Genomic DNA, 21,084 nt, shown 5'->3' with positions numbered 1-21,084 from the left:
CTAACTGTTGCTTGATGCTGTCGTTCAGGATGTTCACCAATACAACATCTCTTGCAGGTGTGCTCGCAAAAGAGTTCTATGTATAGTAGCAGTTAAGGAGTCAGAGACGAAGGGGATGTTCAAAGGAATTTTACCTTCACGTGTGACCCTCACTGTGCTGTTCGTAATTCGAGATTGGGTGTTAGATTTCAATCTCGAATAACCGTTTGAATTAGCTATGCTTGTGGTAGTTTTAGTGATTCCTCCCATTCCTTCGATTGATTCCTGTTGCTGTTTTGACCATATTTCGGATAACTGCCTTTTTCATGCCAATAAGATGGGCTGACGTTGCTTTTATCACTATGCTTAACTTCCGATACATGATCCGCTAGCTTGCGAAGGCGGAACATTCCTCCTAAGCCAGAGCAGCAAAGAACGGCTAGGTGTTATTTGCGCTTAAACCTCAGAAGACTCCTCTTGATATGTCTGTGAGTAGTAGACCACTTGGCAGAGGAGTCTCTCCACGACTCCTCTGCGCAACAGAGCGTTGGAAGGACTATCGAGTCAAACAGATGTAAACGGAGTCCGTCAGTTGATCCGTAGCTTCCCTAAGCGATGCAAATGTTGTTTGCGTTGTTCTCATTCTTTTATTTAGTTCTTCCTTCATGTCGTTTTCCATGTTCATGGAACGCTCGAGGTATACGTATGACAAAGTTTCCACAATTGGGGAGCCTTAAACTTATATTCTTCCATTTTCGTAGGAGACGTTCTTTATGAACTGTCTTATTTCTGTTTATTCCCAATCGTATTCTCTTCCCTACTTCGTTTTATCCATCGTCTCTGCCCCATTGGTACTTTTGTAAAATAGGACGATGTCATCTGCAAAATGGTGAGTGGAATCTTCCATCAACACCTTTGCTCTTTTCCTCGCAAGCAAGTGATTTCGTAATCTAATGCAGCCATGAACAGCCTCGGTGATGTAGTGTCGCTTTGTCGTGCCCCCTTTTCAGTGGGTATGGTGATGATGCTGCGGAGGAGCTGTATCGTAACAGTGCATCGATCAACTCGCTAATGTCCTCACATGCGACGCGTCCACTCCTTGATTGACCAGCGGTAACAGTATTACATTCGTTTCTACGCTGTATAATTCTTTCTCATAGGTGACGAAGGTTAAGGTAAAGGCAGGTATTCCTGGCAAACCTCGACACGGTCTGGATGTAGTCCATGCTGCTGAAACCCCGACGTAATTCAACATATTCTTGAGACTTGGTTCCATTCAGCGTCTCAGATATTCGCATCCCATTTCATAACGCTTAAGAAATCTGGGATCTGTTAATGATGTTCAGCTAATCCGTAGGAACATCATACCCTTAACAATATATATGATTTCCTCTTCGAACATATTCGGAGCAAGATTGGCCCATCGATACTTTCGGATGGGACAGAGCACAGTTTTTGCGCACGGATGTATTGGTCCGCTTTTCGGTTGCGTCCGATTTTACTGATTTTGTCTGGCTAAAGATTTTGTACTAACTTCCGAACTATGGTACTAGCGTGCACTGATTATAAATATGGTCTTCATTTTAAAGGAAAACACCAATTTTATGGCCAGGTAATTTTATGTCAGAATGTCTTGAAAAGGAAAAGGTAAGCCTTTGCGCCGGTGCCGTATTCGTACGGTGCTCCTAAATTGTGGCAATATTAAACGAATGCGGATGTGAAACTAAGTTCGAATAATTTTTTTGACTATAGTAAGTCGATTTCCGCATTTCTGCAGTGTTCCACACCAAATCAGTGCCCTTCAGCCAGAGCAGATCGGAGACTATTTTAATCGAAGACTGGTACTAATTTGCTTTTCCTATCTCTTAATAGTCAATGGATCAACACTGAACGTGATACGTTATATCCCCGGAGAAGGAGGGAACAGATACGCTTCTACCAGTCAATCCGTAAAGAACGATGGCGGCGATACGTTCATTGGAGCTTTTTTCCTGTTTGTACTTTCGTACTTTTCCTGTTGTTTTCCTCATAAAAACAAAAAATGGAAAAAAGTGGAAGATGAAAAGAGCGAAGTACAGAATCCCCTGAAGGAAATGGTACCCCGTTTTTCGATATTGGTGGAAGATCATTTGATGAAACAGTGATATCTCAGTAGATGGGTAAACATGTATAAATAATAATACAAGAAATACATTCAGCTTCTGAGGAAGTACAATTTCATCCAGAAATCTTCTCTTTCAGCATCAGCTGTGAAGTTTGCTTAAAGGCATCACACCACGAAGCTGGGACGGTGGGGGTTTCGGATGAGTTATGCCTATACGGGGTCGTAGAGGAGGGAGAGGAAGGTGATTCCGTCCATTCTTCCCAAATGCCGTAAAAAACGGCCCGGAAGATCCTACGCGCTCCAATAGAAATCGTCGTAGAAAATAGGGCCCTGGAACGCTCGAAGCTTTCGATCTTCCGGGCCGTTTTTTACGGCAATTAAAAAGAAATGGACAGACTCACCTTCCTCTTCGTAATCTACGACCCCGTATAGGCATAACCCACCTGAAACCCGCACCACCTCAGATTCGTGGGGTGATGCCTTTGAGCGGGTAACAAAATTTGTTCGTTCGGTCGATTGCGAGGTACTCTTTAGACGGACACCTTTTCAATATGAACGATTAGTATGGGATTTTATACCTGTAAAAATAACGAATATGAAGTTGGCACATTCTGTTCCACCATTTTTGGCGACGCATTGTAGTCCGCTGCAGTTTGATTCGCTCAAACTTTTATAATAACAACAGAATATCACAATAGTTGAAAGACTTATTTTCCACAGACTCAAGACCAAAACTAAAACCCACGAAAATACTTAACAAATGGAGCTTGAAGTGGATCTGCGGGCGCCCGTCGAATCTTTCAAGTTCTTGTGAGGCGAGGCTGGTTTTGTGATAACGGACTGCGAAGAACTCTCACAGTTTCCTCTTCCGCTAATCGCGTTTGCAGCGTGAATCAAAAATTTAAGGCAATTCTATTGTGAACAGATGTGGTGAGATCCAGATTCAATCCTGGATCACTTTTTTTCTTGCCTTTAAAGCCCTCACTAGTGGATTCACATGCGAGTTGTCGCTGCTCCTCTGCAGTATTGCTTGTTTCCTTGCCTTTAAGTAGAACTACGACTTCCCTTGTTGTAGTTTATCCGTGGCTCGCATTAAAATCGTTTTGGTGTTTTTACAATTTCGACAGACACCTGTATTTGAATATTTATTTCGCATTGCGTAACTGATTAGAAGAAGGGAGGGCTACCACAGGAATCGACTCACCTTGTTGCCTAAGAGTGTACATATTTCCTGACAAGTTTTAAGAGAAAACGAAGTGGGAAACATTGAGAAAATTACCCGTATTTATTTTTATTTTTTTTATATTGTATTTTCGTGGGTTTCAGTTTTGGTCTTGAGTTTGTGCCATTTCTGTGGAAAATAAGTCTTTCAACTATTGTGATATTCTGTTGTTATTACAAAAGTTTGAGCGAATCAAACCGCAACGGACTACAATGCGTCGCCAAAAATGGTGGAACAGAATCGCATACATGATTTCGAATACTAGTCAGAGGTGCCAACTTCATACTAACTTTATACTATACTATTTTTACAGGTATAAAATCCCGTACTAATCGCACATATTGAAAATGTGTCCGACTAAAGACCAAGCAAAACAAGAAACCATTAAAACCATGCACTATCAGCATCTGTGAACTCTTGATGATCTAACAAGCGCACACTCGAAAGATACAAAGTTCCACACGTCTGCTTGGAAGAAATTCAGATGGTTGCGTATTGCTACCGCACTTCATCGCCTAAGGATGTATCTCGCTACAAATTGCAGAACAAATCTTCCCAAACTGATCATACGGCGACTTTCTTTCCAAGAGTAACGCAGGCAATAACCTCCGCAGTCTTCTTCTCATAACGGTCCATTTCGGGAAAGATGGACTTCACAAGCGCTCCTGCCAAATTCACTGCCAATTTATCCACAACTGAAAGAACCATACACATGTGTGGATAAAGATGTCGTTCTTCTCAACAATAATACGTATGTCCAACCATTCAGTTCCTATTTCACGTCTATTCTTTTTCCTCAGATACATAACCGTGTGAAAGAAAACTTACTTTTCTCGCTGTGAGATGTAGTGTTGTCCTCCTCTTCACTGCTCTCTTGGTGTTTTTTTGCCCAAGCTGATAGGAAAACAACGAAGAACAGCAGCTTCATCCTTATGGGTATCACCAAGTCGAATATTTCTACAAAAATGTGACATTCTCAGTGGCAGTTAATCAGTAGGTAGTTGAAAGTAAGGCTTCCATAGCAAGAGTGTTGGCATCGTCGTCACATTTAATAAATGCTCAAAAAAGCTGTTATCTTTACAAATTTGTTGTCTATGTAAGCATAGAGATATTAACGTTTAGAAAAAAAGCAATAAGCGAAACTTTTACAATACAATCGTTGCGCAAGAAAATGGAACGCTGCATATTTGCGTAGTATTCAGCGTGCTACTTGCAGTAACTTTTGAAGCAAGTAGAGGAAAAATAAAATAGATCAAACAATGGACAGCTCTATAGATAACAAAAACAAGCACTGAAGGAATTGTGTATCGGTTTACAGGCAGAAGTAAACAGCTGGAGTCTTTCACAAAAAAATGATAGCTTTGATATGATAGAATGATGCATGAATGATGAAATGGTAAAATATGTGGGAATAAGTTCCAGGAAGTGAAAGGGGCAGCCGTGAACGCAAATGACGTGTGGTGGAGACGACTGACCTCTTTCTCCAAATGCAAACGCATCTTGATCATCACTAGGATACACTACAGGTTTGAGCTTCGGCCATACACTACTTGGAATGATAACTGCGCCGTTTCAGAAACGGCATCAACGACAGTTTTGGTCATCGATACATAAAAGAAAATAATTGTATTAAAAGAGTAAGAAATACTAGCGATTGCTTGTAGCTTATTTGAACACAAACTATCAGTATTCCTACATTTGATAAGTTGCATCATTGAGGACGTGGGTGGAAGAAAGACTTTTACATTACTTCTTCCGGATTAGTAATAGGAATTGAGCATGATGACGTTCTTATTCGTGAGCTACACCTCTATCCTCTGCCTTCATCAACGTGTGTGAAAACAACTGTCAGCAGAGTTCTGCTTGGCTTAGAAAATAGTAGAAGGAACTGGTAAACTTCTGATATGGAAATTTTCGTCGGAACTAATTATCACATTCGCATGCATGAATAAGCTCCGCACCCCTGATCTTATTCAACCCGAGAGGAAAGTGCACAAAAGTTATTTTTAAACATCGGTGGACATCACATCGACCTACACGTTACTTTCCACCTTTTTTTGGCATTCTGGCTTCTTATTGATAAAAAATATTCTAGCCAAAAATGTACTCACAAGAATATTCAGTTACCCCGTTCATAGATCTGGTAGATTGTCGAGTATTTTGCCTCAGAGCTCCGGCGACTGTGAATAGAAAAGCCGACGATTATTTATAAAACTTATGGAGCAACACAAAGGTAACCTCCTAGGTGAGCTCCTACTGCATCTTGTTCAAGAACATCAAAAAATTAGGCAAAGCTATGTTCAAGTACTTGACACCTCGACCAGGATGTGGGTAACAGCGTCAAGCGATAATACCACCTCAGTGATTAAGATAAGTGAATATGTATCGTATATATGAAGACTGATATGTAGTGCCCAATCCAGACTTGGGAGGCTTCCATGGTCTTTCTATTCTCCGTCATACGCCGTTGTTTTCTTACAGTGTTGACAGCGGGAGCGAAATCAATCCGAAAAATGCATATCAAAGCCACTTTTGTGATATCATGGCGCAGACTTTCCTCTAGGATCCTCTTTGCAACTGTGCGTGATTGCGATGCGTAACCAACGCTGAAATGATTTGACGCTTAGCGACTGCTGCTGAACCAGCAATCTCTCCAGCATGCTTGCAGTGGGCTGTGATCACGAAAGAATAGACACCGTAACTAATGTTATAACAACGTGACCCAGACAAAGGGGACCGTTACGAGCCCACTCGACATATCGCGGAGTTGTGTTTCATTGTTATCGTTGCTGTAATAATATACGCTGTTCCCAAACATGGCTAAGATAGAACAACTCGTTCCATCACTAACATCATTTACAGAACAACGGTTTCGAAGATAGCTTATGTAGCTCAACCACCCAAGGAAGTTCCAGTGTCCCAATCACAGTGTAGAGATGCCAGAACGATGTTTCAGTTTCCATTTTTCTGTTCAGCAGTGCAGACCTATTACAATTGTCTCGACGACATCGTACGGTGCATTTACTTTGACTGTGATGACACAAAGATTGTGGTTTGCCCGAACAACGCGAGATGAGGAAATTAGCTATTAACTGTTTCACGACCGTTACTATTGCTTGCATAGCGTTTCGAACAAATGTACGCCTCTGTCTACTTGCCCTATGTTGTCCTCATCAGGTTTGCCAGATCCTGTCTTCAGAAATTAGACATATACAACGGACAGTTGTTTAAAGGCATCACTCCACGAATCTGAGGTGATGCAGATTTGAGGTGGAGTATTCGTATACGAGATAGTAGATTATAGAGAGGGGGTGATTCCGTACATTTCTTCCTAATTGCCGCAAAAAGCGGCCAGAAGATACGGCTTCGGGCTTTCTGGCGCACTATTTTCTACAAGGAATTCGACTGGAGCGCGCCAGCCTTGTGCGGCAACGAATCCTCCGGACCGTTTTTTACGGCAATTAGGAAGAAATGGACGGAATCACCCTCGTCTCCATAATCTACTATCCCTTAAGAATACTCCACCCGAAATCTGCATGGCCTCAGATTCGTGGGGTGATGCCTTTAAATAGAGGCAGAAGGCCTAGAATAAGCCTAGAAGTTTACGTTATCTGAAGCACTGTATAGTATACCGACTGACGTCAGTGTGTCTTTGAATTACTATTTGATTTGTCAGTGAATGAATACATACAATTTAGAACCCTCAAAATTCATTCAATTCCGTGTCTTAGTGTAAATGGCTATAATCTACGCTAGTGTTATTCGGACCTAGAATCCTATTGCTGCCGACTTGCTGAGACTTGCCACTGAGCAACCCTATGTTCTCACATTGCACTACACATTCCCTTGCTGCATCGGCCAGACTAATTGTGTGCCGTTTCTACATAGAATGGTCAGGACACATCAGGAGCTGAAGAATAGCCCGAAAAACTGGAATATTCCAAAAACTCCTCCCATTCATAGAGACCAGGACAAATCAAGAGCCAGAAATGAGTTCAAACTACTGAGAAGACCACTCAGTTATTGTTCCATCTCTCTAACAGAGATAAGAACAAAAAGCCAAAGAACGTTGTGCAATAAATCCGCTCAGAAAGGTTTTTATAGACACCAAAATTTCTCCAAATTTCAAGAAAAAGAAGGAGAAGGTCAAGAGGTACCCGTATGATGTACCGCCACGTATAGAGGAGGTTAATGAGCGTCGATAAATGCACCGCGCGACTCCTGACAGCGTCACAATCACCACAGCAATCTGATCGCTTCTTTTGTGCCACGTCTTCCTGACTCCTCGCCCAAACCGTCTTTCTTGCCCATCTCGTCGCGCCCGCAGCTCTTACGATGCATTTTTTAGAACTAAGAAAAGAGAAAAGTGTTTGGTGATAAAAGTTGTTTAAAATCATAGATTAAATAAAGTGGTTTAAGATGTCACAAAATGGAAAAAGAGAAAGAAAAGAAAATGCAAAAGATGCTCTGGAAAAATAGTGTTCTACGCTTGGGGAGGTCGGACTAATGCCTCGTAGACATTCATAGTACCTAACCCCGTTTCTCGAAGACACAGAAGCCTCTGTTTGCCAAGGATACACCCAGCCTGTCGTATTGATTTTATGCAGAGAATAGATAGAAATACAGCGATAAAAAGGTAAAATGTAGAGAGGAGTTTAAAGAACGTGTACAAAGTAATAAGAACATAAAACCGCTGTCCATACAGTTGTTACGCCTGGAAGTTGAACATTAAACTCGCTCACAGACATTGTGATGAACACAAATATTTTGTCTTTCACATACATATTTTTGCGCCGCGAGTTCATATAGAATAGACAAGGCGTAAAATGTTTAATATTATAAGATGTTTGAAAATATATGTATGCTAGTATTCTTTCTGCGACATATTTTCGTTAGAATCTTTATCTGTGTGGAGTTTGTCAAATGAGGTCAATATAGGTCACGCATATCACTATTATTACTCAGCATATCACCGTTTGGTATGCTTCTGATGGCATGTCTTTTACATGGATAGGATTTACTTTTTGTCCTTATTTTCCGATAATATGCGCATAGTTTACCATATTCATATATCACAATTTGTTGCGTCAACTCGCTTTTCAATTTCACTTTTGGTGGAGCGACAGCAGTAATTACGCGGAGATGCACGGTGCTGAAGGCAGGTCAGTAGCGGTCAGCCAATCTTCGTGCGTACCTCATATCCCGAGCGCAATCAAATATGCTGCTCAATTGCTAGAAACATTCCTGACAAAACACCAGTCTTACTCGAAGGAATTGAAAATGATCGGGCAGGACAATGAACAATACGGAGATAACACAACTCCATCAAACCTCGTGGTAAGGAGATTAAACAAAGAAGAAGAAATATGCATGTAAAATTTAAAAAAAACCAGACAAATGAATAAACAGCAGGTTTCAAGCAAGCTTGAAGTCATCTGCAGAATTTAGTTCAACAACAGAAGAAGGAGTATAGAGAAGTCAAAATCAAGCCAAACAAAAAAGGACTAGAGGAGGACTTCGAGAAAATTAACAGGGAAAGTCCATCTAGTGAGAATCTTGCACAATCGAACGAAATGCTGTTCATACTAGCAAGGTCCAACGAATTCCGAGACAAAAAGCAGAAAGTTGCTGCAGAACCTCACGTAGGTCCACCTAAAAGTGAACTCAGACAATTAAAATGCCTTGCTGACGATGAAGTTAAAGTAGAAGTTGTACATTAGTTATCAGAAAGCTCAGAAAATTTGTAGGAAAAAGAATGTCGAAAGCAAAAACAAAAGAGACTAAATATACCTCGCTTTTACGGAGAAAAAGAGGAACTCCCACAATTCTGGGGAGTTTTTGAAACTCTCGTACATGAGGGCAAAGTAGTCAGCACAGTTGAAGAGACAAACGAAGAGGCCAAAAAGGCTGTAAAAGGCGAACATATTGTTTCACATATGTGTGAGTGATTAGTAGAGGAACTCAAGGAGAACCTCGGCAGTAAGCCAAGAAGCGAGCCCAAATTTTTCGAAAACCCGTCGATATGCACCCATTAGACGGCACAGCAGAGATTTTATGACAGCATACTTCCAAATGCAAATGTTTATTAATCAAATGTGACTAATCAAATGTGATGATGTGACGTTTCGCCGATTATGGTACAGCGACGGACGGATAGATTCTATTCGAGCTCTAACTGAAGATCGAACAAAATGGGGTCGGATATGTTTCAGGACGACACATCGCAGCGAAGATGCGGATACCCGCATTGGAGCGTAGCACCTAACGCACGTTCTGCAAGAGGTTTTCCCAAAACGGACTTTTTTTCATTTTGTTGGGATGCGCGGTAAGATACTGGACTAAAATGTTTTCGCTCAAGGCGTTCGATATCCTTAGTCTTTCGCATCCCTTACAGCAAATAGATGTGCACACTCAAGAAAGCCAACCAGTTGCACTGCAAAACTCCGTGCCGCGTGATTTGCTAACATGGCAGGGAAGGTGATTGCATGATATGAGAACTTGTTTATCGTATCACGAGCAGGTCGTGTGAACGCGATTTCATATTAGAAGCCGGGCACCCACTTTGTATTTGAGTAAAACAGCATCTAGATGGACTCACGAAAACTCAGAGCACATCGTAAAATATTTCATAAAAGCTCCGAAATATAGATAGAAGTTACTATACTACGCAGAACACTAGAGGATAACTGTCAAGAGTCCAAAAATGAGCAGAATGTGCGATCACAAACGAACTCGCCTCATGTCAAGGCGTTTGTGAATATTGACCTAATGGGCTGTCAGGTCTCTTATAAAAGCCTTGTGACTCATTGTTCTGCTGTGTGGTGGTCTGTTACGTTATCAGATCCAACGAAAGAGGTGAGCATTAGCCGATCTGTTGTTAGTGCAGTTAGCCTATCGTTTGAGTGCTTTCGGTAGGGTGTTGAAGGGATTGTGAGGATAGATCACTGATGACTTTGATTTTCCAGGCTTTGGCGGAGGCGATAACGCAGAAACGCCAAATGTGAATACAAAAGTTCAATACTAATTTAAGCTATGGTTCAAACAAACCAATAAAAAATTACCTGAGTTAATCAAAATCATGAGGAAGCCAATAAAATTGAAAATATCGTAATTTTCAGCAAGTACGCTTTGCATAAAATCTTTCACACTGCAAGACATCTGCAAGTGAACACCCATGATAGATGAACTCATAGTGAAGATGAAGCCATAGTGTCCAAAAGTGAAGGGACCTCTTTACTTTTCCACGGTTGGCGAAGGGATCTTCACTTGATCTGACCTCATGAGCTAGATACCCTTTCACCTGGAGAGCTTCTCCCTATCGCACCTAGGGATGCACCACCATAACATCGACAGAAGTCATCAATGAATTCAGTAGGGCTAAGCTTCATGCTGGGTATTCACATGTACATGTGTATGGCGGATGGTTATACGGCTGTCTACTGCCACCAACAGCCCTCTCCTTTTGCGTCTACCGCGTGCATCTCAATGAAAACTTCAATGAAATTCTCAATAGTGTATATTGGGAATCAGTCATTGAAAATCAGTAAGAACTGAGATTCACGACATCCTTTCCGGTACTGAAACTCAGAAGAAAAAAAAACAAAGGAATTCCTCTCTTACCACACTTATCAAAAACGGTAGATGGACCTTCAATAACGGTGACCTCGTTGCAAAACTCACATTCTACTTAAGTGGATAGAAATTTTGCCAAAGCAAAAGATGACGCTTTTATGATCCCAATACCCCCTACTTCCCGTGGTATGTCTTAAAGCGTCACGCTGAAGAATTTCTCGCGATGAAACAGTTGTATAATCTGTGTTTACGAAAACCTAGAGGCACCCAATACGTGTCACTGTCCAAGCATGTCAATAAAAAGTCTTAAATCAGATGTCTCAATTCAATATCCAACAGAAACCTCCTACATGAAAATAATTCTTAAATTACCCAAACTTCACGCCGCCAATCTAGTTTGACAAACATGCATGCAAATGAATATTGTACATAAAACCCCACAATACTCATCTCTCATTTAAAATCCATCCCAAAACGCATACCAAACGGTTGTGGCCGGGAGTTCTACAATTAACGATTTGAACAGCAGATATCGACATCTCCTCCACAAAGGTTCACCGCCTCATAGTGACGTAAAGGTGACTCTGGGCGTCGAACTGCCGTGCACAGTGGAGTTTCGTCCTCCGGCAGGGTTTCCCAAGCTGAGAAGGAGTTCGACACATCCGACATTCCGACTTCTCGGAATCGGAAGCCTAGCTAAGAGTAAACCACTGCTAAGATTCACCACCGTCTTGGCAAAATGTAGCAAGGTGGTTCCCTGATCCATATAGGTTGGGCGACGACCTGTGGTGAAAGCTAAGCTCGCCGTGGCAGGGCTGCTTAGTTTGGGGAAAAGTCTTCTTGCCACTCCACCATATTCACTGCCTCAGTACCCTGCACACTGGGCCCTGCCGTCTCAGACGTCGGACGGTATGGCGACCGGTGAGAGGCGATCAAATCTCAGGTTGCTCAGGACGTCTTTGATTCTGGACCAAGGCGACACACGCACGACTCGCCTACAACGCGAGAACAATGTCCACAGACGCTGACCTGCATGCCCTTCTCCGAGCTGCAGAGCGTATCGGCTGGAGGAAGTGATTGGAGGAAGTGATTGGAGGAAGTGAGGAGGTGATGAAGCAACAACTTCCTCCAGTCACTTCCTCCAGCTGATAGTCCTTCTACAAATTCGTTGTCGGAGATTTCAATGCAAAACTAGGAATGGCTACAGAAGAGGAATACAAGATCGGAAGATTTGGACCAGGGTACCGGAATGAAAATGGCAATCGTCTCGCGGGGCTGTTGTCCGCCGCTCACCTCTTTCACTCTCTTTTCATGAAAAAAAAATCATCGTCGGTGGACATTGGAATCGCCCAATGGCGCGACTCGTACGGAAATCGACCACATACTCACCAACCGGAGGTGGTGTCTACTTGACGTCTCAGTAGTACCATCCTTTTGTAGTGGTTCTGATCACCTTCTCCTTCGTGCTGAAATACGACTTAGCCACACGATGGAAAAGAACATCTGCTATCGGCAACGAAGGAGAAAAGAAGTCGTCTACGACGATTGCGTATTCGAGGACTCCTTGTCCCAAGGTGACTGGCACATCGACGAGGACCCATTTGTAGACTACGAGATGCTGCTCGGAGGATTACGAGCCTGTGCTGAGCGTATCTCGAAGCCGCGCACAACAAACTTGGATCGAATTTCGAAGATCACCAAGGAGTTGTTGGAAAGAAGAAGGACTTTGAGGCTTGATCCAAATTCCTTGCTTAGCGAGGACGGGACTCGCACGTCTTCACGTCGTGAGATGGAAATCATTACGGAGAGGTTCTACTCGAACCTTTTCCGTTCATCAACTCTTGCGTCAAGCCCGATCATCCCCAGTGGTGAAGCTCCACCACGGATTCTCCCTTCGGAAATACGAGCCGCTATCAAGAGCATGAAACCTGGCACCGCCCCCGGACCGGATTTTATATTAGCAGACTTCGGGCTGGTGGCCATCCACTTCATGTAATCTTAGCAGCGCACATGACATCATACCTTCAGGAAGAAGGGATCCCAGACCAGTGGAAGACCTTGCGAACCGTTCTTTTCCATAAGAAAGGTGACCAAGAGGACATTCGGAACTTCCGTCCGATATGCTTGCTGAGCGTGTTGTACAAAATATTTACCAAGATCATCCTCACACGCATACCTAGGACGCTGGATGAAGCCCAACCTCAAGAACAAGCCGGATTCAGTCAGGGGTTCAGCTGTTTGGACCACATCCAGACCGTGTCAGGGATCATAGAGGTTTGCCGGGAATACCTCCTGCCCCTTGTTCTAACTGTCGTCGACTATGAGAAAGTCTTCGACAGTGTAGAAACGAATCCAATGCTGTCAGCGCTGGTCGATCAAGGTGTACACGCCTCGTATGTGAGGACATTAGCCAATTGCTACGATCGATGCACCAATAAGAAACAGCTTTTTTAGCGCCCCCTCACCATACCCATTGGAAAGGGGGTACGACAAGGCGATACTATATCGCCGAAGCTGTTCACAGGAGCATTGCAATGGGTAATGAAATCACTACCTTGTGAAGAAAGGGGCACACGTGTTGATGGAAGATTTCTCTCGAACCTTCGTTTCGCGGCCGACATCATTCTCTTTTCGAGCAGTACCAATGAAGCAGAAACGATACTCCACGAATTGAACGAAGCAGGACTGCGAATAAATAGGAAGAAGACACAGTTCATAAAGAACGCCTACTGCGTGGACGGAGGAGTACAACTTGAAGGCTTCCAAATCGTGGAATCTTCGTCATACGTATACCCCGGACGAACATGGAAAACGACTTGAAGGAAGAGCTGAATAGAAGGATGAGAGCAGCATGGGCAGCATTCGCACCCGTTAGGGAAGCTACGGACCAGCTGACGGACCAAAATCTTCGTGCCCATCTGTTCGATTCAACAGTTCTTCCAGCGCTCTGTTACAGAGCCCTTGAGAGATGTCTTCTGAAATTTAACCGGCACACATTCTAGCCGTTCTTCGCAGCCCCGACTTAAGAAGAATGTCCTGTCTTCGTGATCCAGCGAAATATATATGTATATATATATATCGAAAGCAAAGAATAGATGGGCCGGTCACACTATGAAAAGAATCGACGACAGATGGACCAAAAAAACGCTAGAGTGGATCCCAAGAGATGCTAAACGCCCTCGAGGGAGACCGCCAGCGAGATGGGGTGTAATAGTAAGTAAGTAAGTATGTTGACATCTCTCATACCTCAGATCCCACTGCAGCACTAAGAACCGTAGGATTCATGCTCTAAACCCACAACTGTAGATAGCGCCTATTTGCATTCTATTCAAAACCCATACGTCGAACAGCTAGAACACTTCAAGCCTGAATTCCGTTAAACGTTCTGCTTAATTGCAGAACATCAGGATAACCACAAAATTCACGGCTGTAATCGTTTCCCCGAACCTGTGCCGGAAGCTTCGTAGCCTGCTCGCTTCCAGCTCTGCGAGCGCTGCCTAACATCGCAGCATGTTTGAAGCGACTGTGCAATCAAGTGCGCGAAGTGTGGTCTACTTCACTTTACTCTATTCGCTTCTCTGCAATGGGAGGGCTCGATCTGATACTACGCGATACAAAAGAAGAAAGTTCTAAAAATTCATCCATGCGACTCAACGTCGTCCTCAATATTCAATCCTTTATTCAACTATTATTCAACTCTCCCTTTACTGTTCCCACGTCTCACATCCTGCTCACCGCAGCAAGCAAGAAAAATCTTCAATCGAGATGACCAAAGCAAAGACCAGTTGTCGACGAAACAATGCAATACCATCACTGTCGGAACACACACCTGATACATACTCTTTCCTTATGTCGTTTTTTCTTTTTGTTATTTGTCTGCTACTCCCGGCTTGGGAGTTTTTACCTGTTGTCGCCGAACCTCTGCCATACCTACATATCCTCATAATATCATTGTAGTAAGGAAGCAACGCATCCTTACTTACTTGTATTGTTCTGATAAGCACACTATATAATTGGGAGTATGTCAGCTGATCGCAGTGTGTCCTTATACTAAGTGAATACACTCAACTCCTCAAACAGGGGACTCTCAGGAGGTAAACAAGCGAAATGGGTGCAGCCGATCCGTATGGTTGCAGAAGCAATCGCCGCTACACCTGTCCAGGTGCACTGTCCATCCTTAGACCCCGCCCACAACTTCCGCGGAAGACCCGCATGACACTTCTACTTGAATGCTCTGCTAACAGGAGCTTATAAGGAAATGAAATCGTAAACATCAACTCCGCAATGAAAACTCGTTTGTAAATGAAAATTGCTCGGTAAAGTTGACACGAAAAGGTGTTGTACTTTCAAGAATGAGAGAATAACAGAATGCAAGAGTAAAACCGACTAATTAATTAAGAAGGCAACGAAAGGCAATGTTAGCTGTGACCTCATAGAATCTTGTGTAAAGACACCCACCATATACCACAAAATGATGTGAAATACTCACCCTAGGAGTTTCATAGTTCGAGAAGGCAATGCAAATAAAGTTCATAAAGGTCAGTATAAGCCGTAGGTGCAATTTGAGACACAAGTTGATTGACACATTTCAAACCTAACTCTATATTTATACGAGTGAGGTATCCTTACTTTGATGCGGAGAAGACTATATGCGAACTATATTTATAATGCATATTCTAATAGTTACGATTTCTATCTCTCTCTATGAGTAAAAATTCGGCTTAGTTTGGCTCCAAAATGTACTATAGTTAGTCGCCGATATATATGATATGATATATGTCGCTGATATGACTTACTGACTTAATCGGCGGGCTGATGTCATCGCCTGACGCGATTAGCCGCTTCTTCGCCGAGGTTTGCCGTCCTTGAACATGGCTCTCCTCAACTTTCTCGATTTTCTGCCAAAACCTACGTGGAATCAATCCATTCGTCGCTATTCCATATTCTGCGAAACTTCATGTATCGTCTGAACTGCCTATCCACGCCGAGTGTCCTCAGGTCCTCTTTCACCACCTCAGTCCAGAACTTCCGTTTTCGGCCAGGTGGCTTCTTCCAGCTCGGCCCGACAAACTCCTCAGAACTTGTTGAACAAGGCGATCTGCCGGTCTCCTTAATATATGACCAAAGAAGCGAAGACGATTTACTTTAGCTACTTTCGATGGCGGTGCAAGATGTTGGTATGTCTTCCACGTGTCATCCGCCGGTACACCACATCAACTTCTGCGTAAAGATCTTCACTGTGGCATACCCTAGGCCAAAAGTAGCCAAATAGCCGTCTAAGCACCTTTCGTTCCGTGCAGTCAAGCCTCTCCATCACCGTAGATAGATCTGCCCAAGTCTCTGATTCGTACATCACGATGGGGCGAATTGCGGATAGGTAAACTCGCAGATCGACTTCTTTGGTGATGGGGTCGACCAGAGGCATCTTGTTAAGGAGTTAAATGCAGAAGTGGCCTTAGCGCATCTTTGCTGAATATCTTCCTTGTAGCTGCCACTGTTCTTCAGCGTACAACCCAGGTAACAGAACTCATCGGCGAGTTCTATTTTTTGTTTATCCACCTTGATTCCCGTCCGAAGTTTCGGAGAGATCCACATCTGCTTGCATTTATCAGGGCGTAGACGTAGTCCATATGCTGCAGCCAACTTCGATACAAGGTTGACACCATGTCAAAGTTTCGTGCTGCTCCCTGCGAATAAAACAACATCATCAGCGTACTCCAGATCGATCAGGTGCGACCTGATGGTGCTAGTATGATATCGGCAAGGCACTGATCTACTGTTCTTTGCATAATGCCGTCGATGGCGAAATTGAAAAGGAAGGGGTCTGCTACTACCCTTGTCTTGCTCCAGTTACCACCCCGAATGCTGTTGAATATCCGGCTAGTGTTCGAACTGCATCAGTTGTTCGTTGATTCATCAAGCAAGCGAACGAACTTTCTTGGGACTCGCTCGGCACGAAGCGCGTTGAGAAGACGGCCTCGATGAAAAGAGTTGAAAGCGGCTTTAAAGTCCAGAAACGCTAGCTGCATTGGCTTCGAATACCGCTGCCAGATTTCGATCACTCTCCTGACGATGAACACCTAATCAATCGTAGATCGGCCAGGACGAAAGCCAGCTTGCTCGTCGCGCGTCATTTCTTCGCGATGTTTAATGAGTCGGTCCAGGATAATGCGCTCCAGTACCTTGTACATAACACGCAGCAAGGAGATTCCTCTATAATTCCTTGGGTCCGTGACGGATAACTTCTTGTGGAGGGGAATTATGATAGCGTGTCTCCACGAATCAGGTATCCTTTCGTTTATCCATATTGAACGAATGATCTTTGTCATCTCACGAATCCCAGACGGAGGAAGATATTTTAGCATTTCTGCGCTAATCCCGTCGTCTCCACCAGATTTTCCATTTTTCATTTTCTTTTATAGAGACCAAAACCTCCGACTCGGTCGGCGCTTTCTCGTTAACCGCATATGTCGGTCTATGAACGTGTTCTAGTTCAGGAGCTGACGGCGCTTGACAGTTCAGCAAGGTCTTGAACTGATCCCTCCAAATGGAAAGGTTGCTTCACCGACAGCCACTCCATTGGCAGTGTTGAGGACTGGAGAACATCTTTTCGTTTTGCCGCTATACCGTTTTAGTAAAGTATATGGTTTCCGCGGGTTCTTGTCCTCCTACGCCTTTTTGTCCTTTTTGAACTCCTTCGCTTTTGGCGTCCATTCGTTTTCGAGGCCTTTTTACAGCTAATGATGCAACTTCCTTCCCAGACGCTTTTCCTAGCTGAACTCACCAGCGCTGCGCGCGACGCATGCAGAATTGTACGTGGATTTTGTTTCCGCAGATGCAAAGGCAAACTTTATAGAACCGGAAGCGTTTCCCTTGCAGCGTCCTGGATGCACTTTGTGAAGAAATCCGCATCGCTAAGCTTCTCTCTTGTACGTACACCAACATGAATAGACACACGATGGAGGATTTTCCTTCTGCATTCTTCGTCTTTCAGAACTACTATGTCCATTATCGGTTTCTCTCATGAACCATATTTTGAAGCTAAGAACTGGACCGTGGTCAGAGTCGAATGCAACGTTCCAAACAACTCTTTATTTTCAGATAGCTGACTGAGGAATGTTCGTCTCGTAGAACGTAGTCAAACTGAAGTTTAAGAGTCCTCAAATTTCGCTTGCGCTGCTCTTAGGGCGTTAAAAGAGTTGACCTTACCAACAGCGACAACAGCAAAATGTCCCAACTGTTCTCCTCAGCGGTTTCCGTAGGTGCATGGGCATTTACGATCCAGAATTTACGTCCTCTGCGATCCCACAGTCGTACAAAAGCGAACCTAGACGATTTTAAGCCAAATTCCTCCACCAGGTTGTTACAGTCGTTCCTCACAGCTATCGCACAGCCACCTACTTTCTTCTCATCGGCATCGTAATGTAGTAGATAATGTAGTTTCCGATACTGAAGACCGGCCGACTTCTGATGCTTCTTTCCTGCTATGCAGCAAACAGCAAATAGAGATAAAATATAAGCCTATACAGGGCGGTTTCTTGGAGTTCACTCGATAGTGTTCGGCAGTTCAGCGAGACGAAACGAATGGTTGCTGCCTTAGATTCAATGCTCCCTTCTTGATCTGATTGATCTTTCAGGTAATGGAGTTTGGCAAAGTGCTGGAAGACAGCACCTTTCTGCAATGTATGGGAATTTTTTCCCATATAACGGTGCGAGTTCTCCACAACGGTTTACCGCCTCACAGTGATCTGGAGGTGACACTGGGCGTCGAACTGCGATGCACAGCGGAGGTTCGTCCTCCGGCAGGGTCTCCCAAGCTGAGAAGGAGTTCGACACATCAGACATTCCGACTTCTCGTAATCGGAAGCCTAGCTAAGAGTAAACCACTGCTAAGATTCACCACCGTCTTGGCAAAATGTCGCAAGGTGGTTCCCTGATCCATATAGGTTGGGCGACGACCTGTGTTGAAAGCTAAGCTCGCCGTGGCAGGGCTGCCTAGTTTGGGGAAAAGTCTTTTAGCCACTCCAGCATATTCACTGCATCAGTACTCTGCACACTGGGCCCTGCCGTCTCAGACGTCGGACGGGTGTGGCGACCGGTGAGAGGCGATCAAATCTCAGGTTGCTCAGGACGTCTTTGATTCTACACCAAGGCGACACACGCACGACTCGCCACTGAGACTGTGTATGTACAACGCGAGAACAGTGTCCACAGACGCTGACCTGCATGCCCTTCTCCGAGCTGCAGAGCGTATCTAATTTTACGTGATTGCTCTGCAGGAGACAACGTGAAGAAGGAGCGACGTACGACAGATGAATGACGGTACACTAGTCATTGGTGGAGAGAAGGTTCCGTCGCGAAATGTAGGCGGTGTTGGTTTTATTGTGTACCCATCAGTCGTCCATCTTGTCGATTCTCACGAGACCCTGCCACCTCGTATGGCCATTCTTCGCTTCCGCCCTCTGCGCCAAAAACCCATCAGCATCATTGACTGCTACTCACCAACATCAGCAGCTGATGAATCCAAATTGAACGCGTTTTACGAGGAGCTGGGGAAAGTGATTGGAGGAAGTGAGGAGGTGATGAAGCAACGAGAAGTCCTTCTACAAATTCGTTGTCGGAGACTTCAACGCAAAACCTAGGAATGGCTACAGAAGAGGAATACAGGATCGGAAGATTTGGACTAGGGTACCGGTATGAAAATGGCAATCGTCTCGCCGGGCTGTTGTCCGCCGCTCCCCTCTTTCATGGGATCTCTCTTTTCATGAAAAAAAAATCATCGTCGGTGGACATTGGAATCGCCCAATGGCGCGACTCGTACGGAAATCGACCACATACTCACCAACCGGAGGTGGTGTCTACTTGACGTCTCAGTAGTACCATCCCTTTGTAGTGGTTCTGATCACCTTCTCCTTCGTGCGGAAATACGACTTAGCCACACGATGGAAAAGAACATCTGCTATCGGCAACGAAGGAGAAAAGAAGTCGTCTATGAGGATTGCGTACTCGAGGACTCCTTGTCCCAAGGTGACTGGAACATCGAGGAGGACCCAAACGTAGACTATGAGATGCTGCTCAGAGGATTACGAGCCTGTGCTGAGCGTATCTCGAAGCCGCGCACAACAAACTTGGATCGGATTTCGAAGACCACTAAGGAATTGTTGGAATGAAGATGGACTTTGAGGCTTGATCCGAATTCATCGCACATTGAGCGATTACTAGCAAACACTAGCTGCAGAAAAGCGCTGCAGGAGGATATTTTGAAATACAGGCAGAAGAAGATTCTAGAAGCAGCACAAAGAAGAACGAGTCAAAAGAAGTGCCGCAGGGATCTCCGCGAATATAACATTCCATTAGCAGCCTTGCTGAGCGAAGACAGGACTCGCACGTCTTCTCGTCGTGAGATGGAAATCATTACGGAGAGGTTGTACTCGAACCTTTTCCGTTCATCAACTCCTATTTAAAGCCCGATCATCCCCAGTGGTGAAGCTCCACCACGGATTCTCCCTTCGGAAGTACGAGCCGCTATCAAGAGCATGAAACCTGGCACCGCCTCCGGACCGGATTTTATATCAGCAGACTTCGGGCTGGTGGCCATCCACTTCATGTAATCTTAGCAGCGCACATGACATCCTACCTTCAGAAAAATATTATTCCAGACCAGTGGAAGACCTCGCGAACCGTTCTTTTCCATAAGAAAGGTGACCAAGAGGACCTTCGGGACTACCGTCCGATATGCTTGCTGAGCGTGTTGTACAAAATATTTACCAAGATCATCCTCACACGCATACCTAGGACGCTGGATGAAGCCCAACCTCAAGAACAAGCCGGATTCAGTCAGGGGTTCAGCTGTTTGGACCATATCCAGACCGTGTCGGGGATCATAGAGGTTTGCCGGGAATACCTCCTGCCCCTTGTTCTAACTGTCGTCGACTATGAGAAAGTCTTCGACAGTGTAGAAACGAATCCAATACTGTCAGCGCTGGTCGATCAAGGTGTGGACGCGTCGTATGTGAGGACATTAGCCAATTGCTACGATCGATGCACCACTGAGATACAGCTTTTCCACCTCCCCTTACCGTACTCGTTGGTAAGGGGAGGTGTTGTTCACGGCTGCATTGCAATGGATAATGAAATCACTTTCCTGGGAAGAAAGGGGCATACGTGTTGATGGAAGATTTCTCTCGAACCTTCGTTTCGCGGACGA

At 44.3% G+C, this 21,084-nt stretch overlaps 10 protein-coding genes across 11 annotated transcripts; 7 read left to right on the top strand and 3 right to left on the bottom strand.

Annotated features, from left to right (window-relative positions):
* Positions 1–3,869: 3,869 nt before the first annotated feature.
* RB195_025152 (uncharacterized protein) lies at positions 3,870–4,233 on the bottom strand (the record flags this gene model as incomplete). Its single annotated transcript, XM_013437890.2, has 2 exons — positions 3,870–4,000; positions 4,134–4,233. The coding sequence occupies 2 exons, from the start codon at positions 4,231–4,233 to the stop codon at positions 3,870–3,872; spliced, it is 231 nt and encodes a 76-aa protein (XP_013293344.2).
* A 4,214-nt stretch (positions 4,234–8,447) lies between these two features.
* Positions 8,448–12,873, top strand: RB195_025150 (uncharacterized protein; the record flags this gene model as incomplete). Its single annotated transcript, XM_064213178.1, has 5 exons — positions 8,448–8,642; positions 8,747–8,947; positions 9,954–10,160; positions 11,648–11,820; positions 12,318–12,873. The coding sequence occupies 5 exons, from the start codon at positions 8,448–8,450 to the stop codon at positions 12,871–12,873; spliced, it is 1,332 nt and encodes a 443-aa protein (XP_064069058.1).
* RB195_025151 (uncharacterized protein) lies at positions 8,891–9,690 on the bottom strand (the record flags this gene model as incomplete). The annotated part of the gene is made up of 3 exons (XM_064213179.1): positions 8,891–8,957; positions 9,096–9,212; positions 9,548–9,690. The coding sequence occupies 3 exons, from the start codon at positions 9,688–9,690 to the stop codon at positions 8,891–8,893; spliced, it is 327 nt and encodes a 108-aa protein (XP_064069060.1).
* RB195_025149 (uncharacterized protein) lies at positions 12,367–12,873 on the top strand (the record flags this gene model as incomplete). The annotated part of the gene is made up of 1 exon (XM_064213177.1): positions 12,367–12,873. The coding sequence occupies one exon, from the start codon at positions 12,367–12,369 to the stop codon at positions 12,871–12,873; it is 507 nt and encodes a 168-aa protein (XP_064069059.1).
* Positions 12,874–12,887: 14 nt separating this feature from the next.
* Positions 12,888–13,697, top strand: RB195_025148 (uncharacterized protein; the record flags this gene model as incomplete). 2 transcript variants are annotated; one of them, XM_064213176.1, is made up of 2 exons in its annotated part: positions 12,888–13,274; positions 13,332–13,697. In XM_064213176.1, 2 exons carry the CDS (start codon positions 12,888–12,890, stop codon positions 13,695–13,697), a joined length of 753 nt encoding a protein of 250 aa, XP_064069056.1. The 2 variants fall into 2 exon arrangements, with proteins under 2 accessions (XP_064069056.1, XP_064069057.1); XM_064213175.1 differs by lacking the exon at positions 13,332–13,697 and having other exon boundaries at positions 12,888–13,331.
* Positions 13,698–15,785: 2,088 nt separating this feature from the next.
* On the bottom strand, positions 15,786–16,302 carry RB195_025147 (uncharacterized protein; the record flags this gene model as incomplete). Its single annotated transcript, XM_064213174.1, has 2 exons — positions 15,786–15,986; positions 16,126–16,302. The coding sequence occupies 2 exons, from the start codon at positions 16,300–16,302 to the stop codon at positions 15,786–15,788; spliced, it is 378 nt and encodes a 125-aa protein (XP_064069055.1).
* A 2,215-nt stretch (positions 16,303–18,517) lies between these two features.
* On the top strand, positions 18,518–18,814 carry RB195_025146 (uncharacterized protein; the record flags this gene model as incomplete). The annotated part of the gene is made up of 1 exon (XM_064213173.1): positions 18,518–18,814. The coding sequence occupies one exon, from the start codon at positions 18,518–18,520 to the stop codon at positions 18,812–18,814; it is 297 nt and encodes a 98-aa protein (XP_064069054.1).
* A 375-nt stretch (positions 18,815–19,189) lies between these two features.
* On the top strand, positions 19,190–19,519 carry RB195_025145 (uncharacterized protein; the record flags this gene model as incomplete). The annotated part of the gene is made up of 1 exon (XM_064213172.1): positions 19,190–19,519. One exon carries the CDS (start codon positions 19,190–19,192, stop codon positions 19,517–19,519), a length of 330 nt encoding a protein of 109 aa, XP_064069053.1.
* A 300-nt stretch (positions 19,520–19,819) lies between these two features.
* Positions 19,820–20,488, top strand: RB195_025144 (uncharacterized protein; the record flags this gene model as incomplete). Its single annotated transcript, XM_064213171.1, has 3 exons — positions 19,820–20,037; positions 20,149–20,301; positions 20,359–20,488. The coding sequence occupies 3 exons, from the start codon at positions 19,820–19,822 to the stop codon at positions 20,486–20,488; spliced, it is 501 nt and encodes a 166-aa protein (XP_064069052.1).
* A 14-nt stretch (positions 20,489–20,502) lies between these two features.
* Positions 20,503–21,048, top strand: RB195_025143 (uncharacterized protein; the record flags this gene model as incomplete). The annotated part of the gene is made up of 1 exon (XM_064213170.1): positions 20,503–21,048. The coding sequence occupies one exon, from the start codon at positions 20,503–20,505 to the stop codon at positions 21,046–21,048; it is 546 nt and encodes a 181-aa protein (XP_064069051.1).
* Positions 21,049–21,084: the final 36 nt, after the last annotated feature.

The sequence above is a fragment of the Necator americanus genome, chromosome X (genome assembly GCF_031761385.1).
Source record: "Necator americanus strain Aroian chromosome X, whole genome shotgun sequence".
NCBI classification, from domain to species: domain Eukaryota; kingdom Metazoa; phylum Nematoda; class Chromadorea; order Rhabditida; family Ancylostomatidae; genus Necator; species Necator americanus.
The sequence above is the reverse complement of the archived record's forward strand: the minus strand, read 5'-3'. Positions and strand labels throughout refer to the sequence as shown.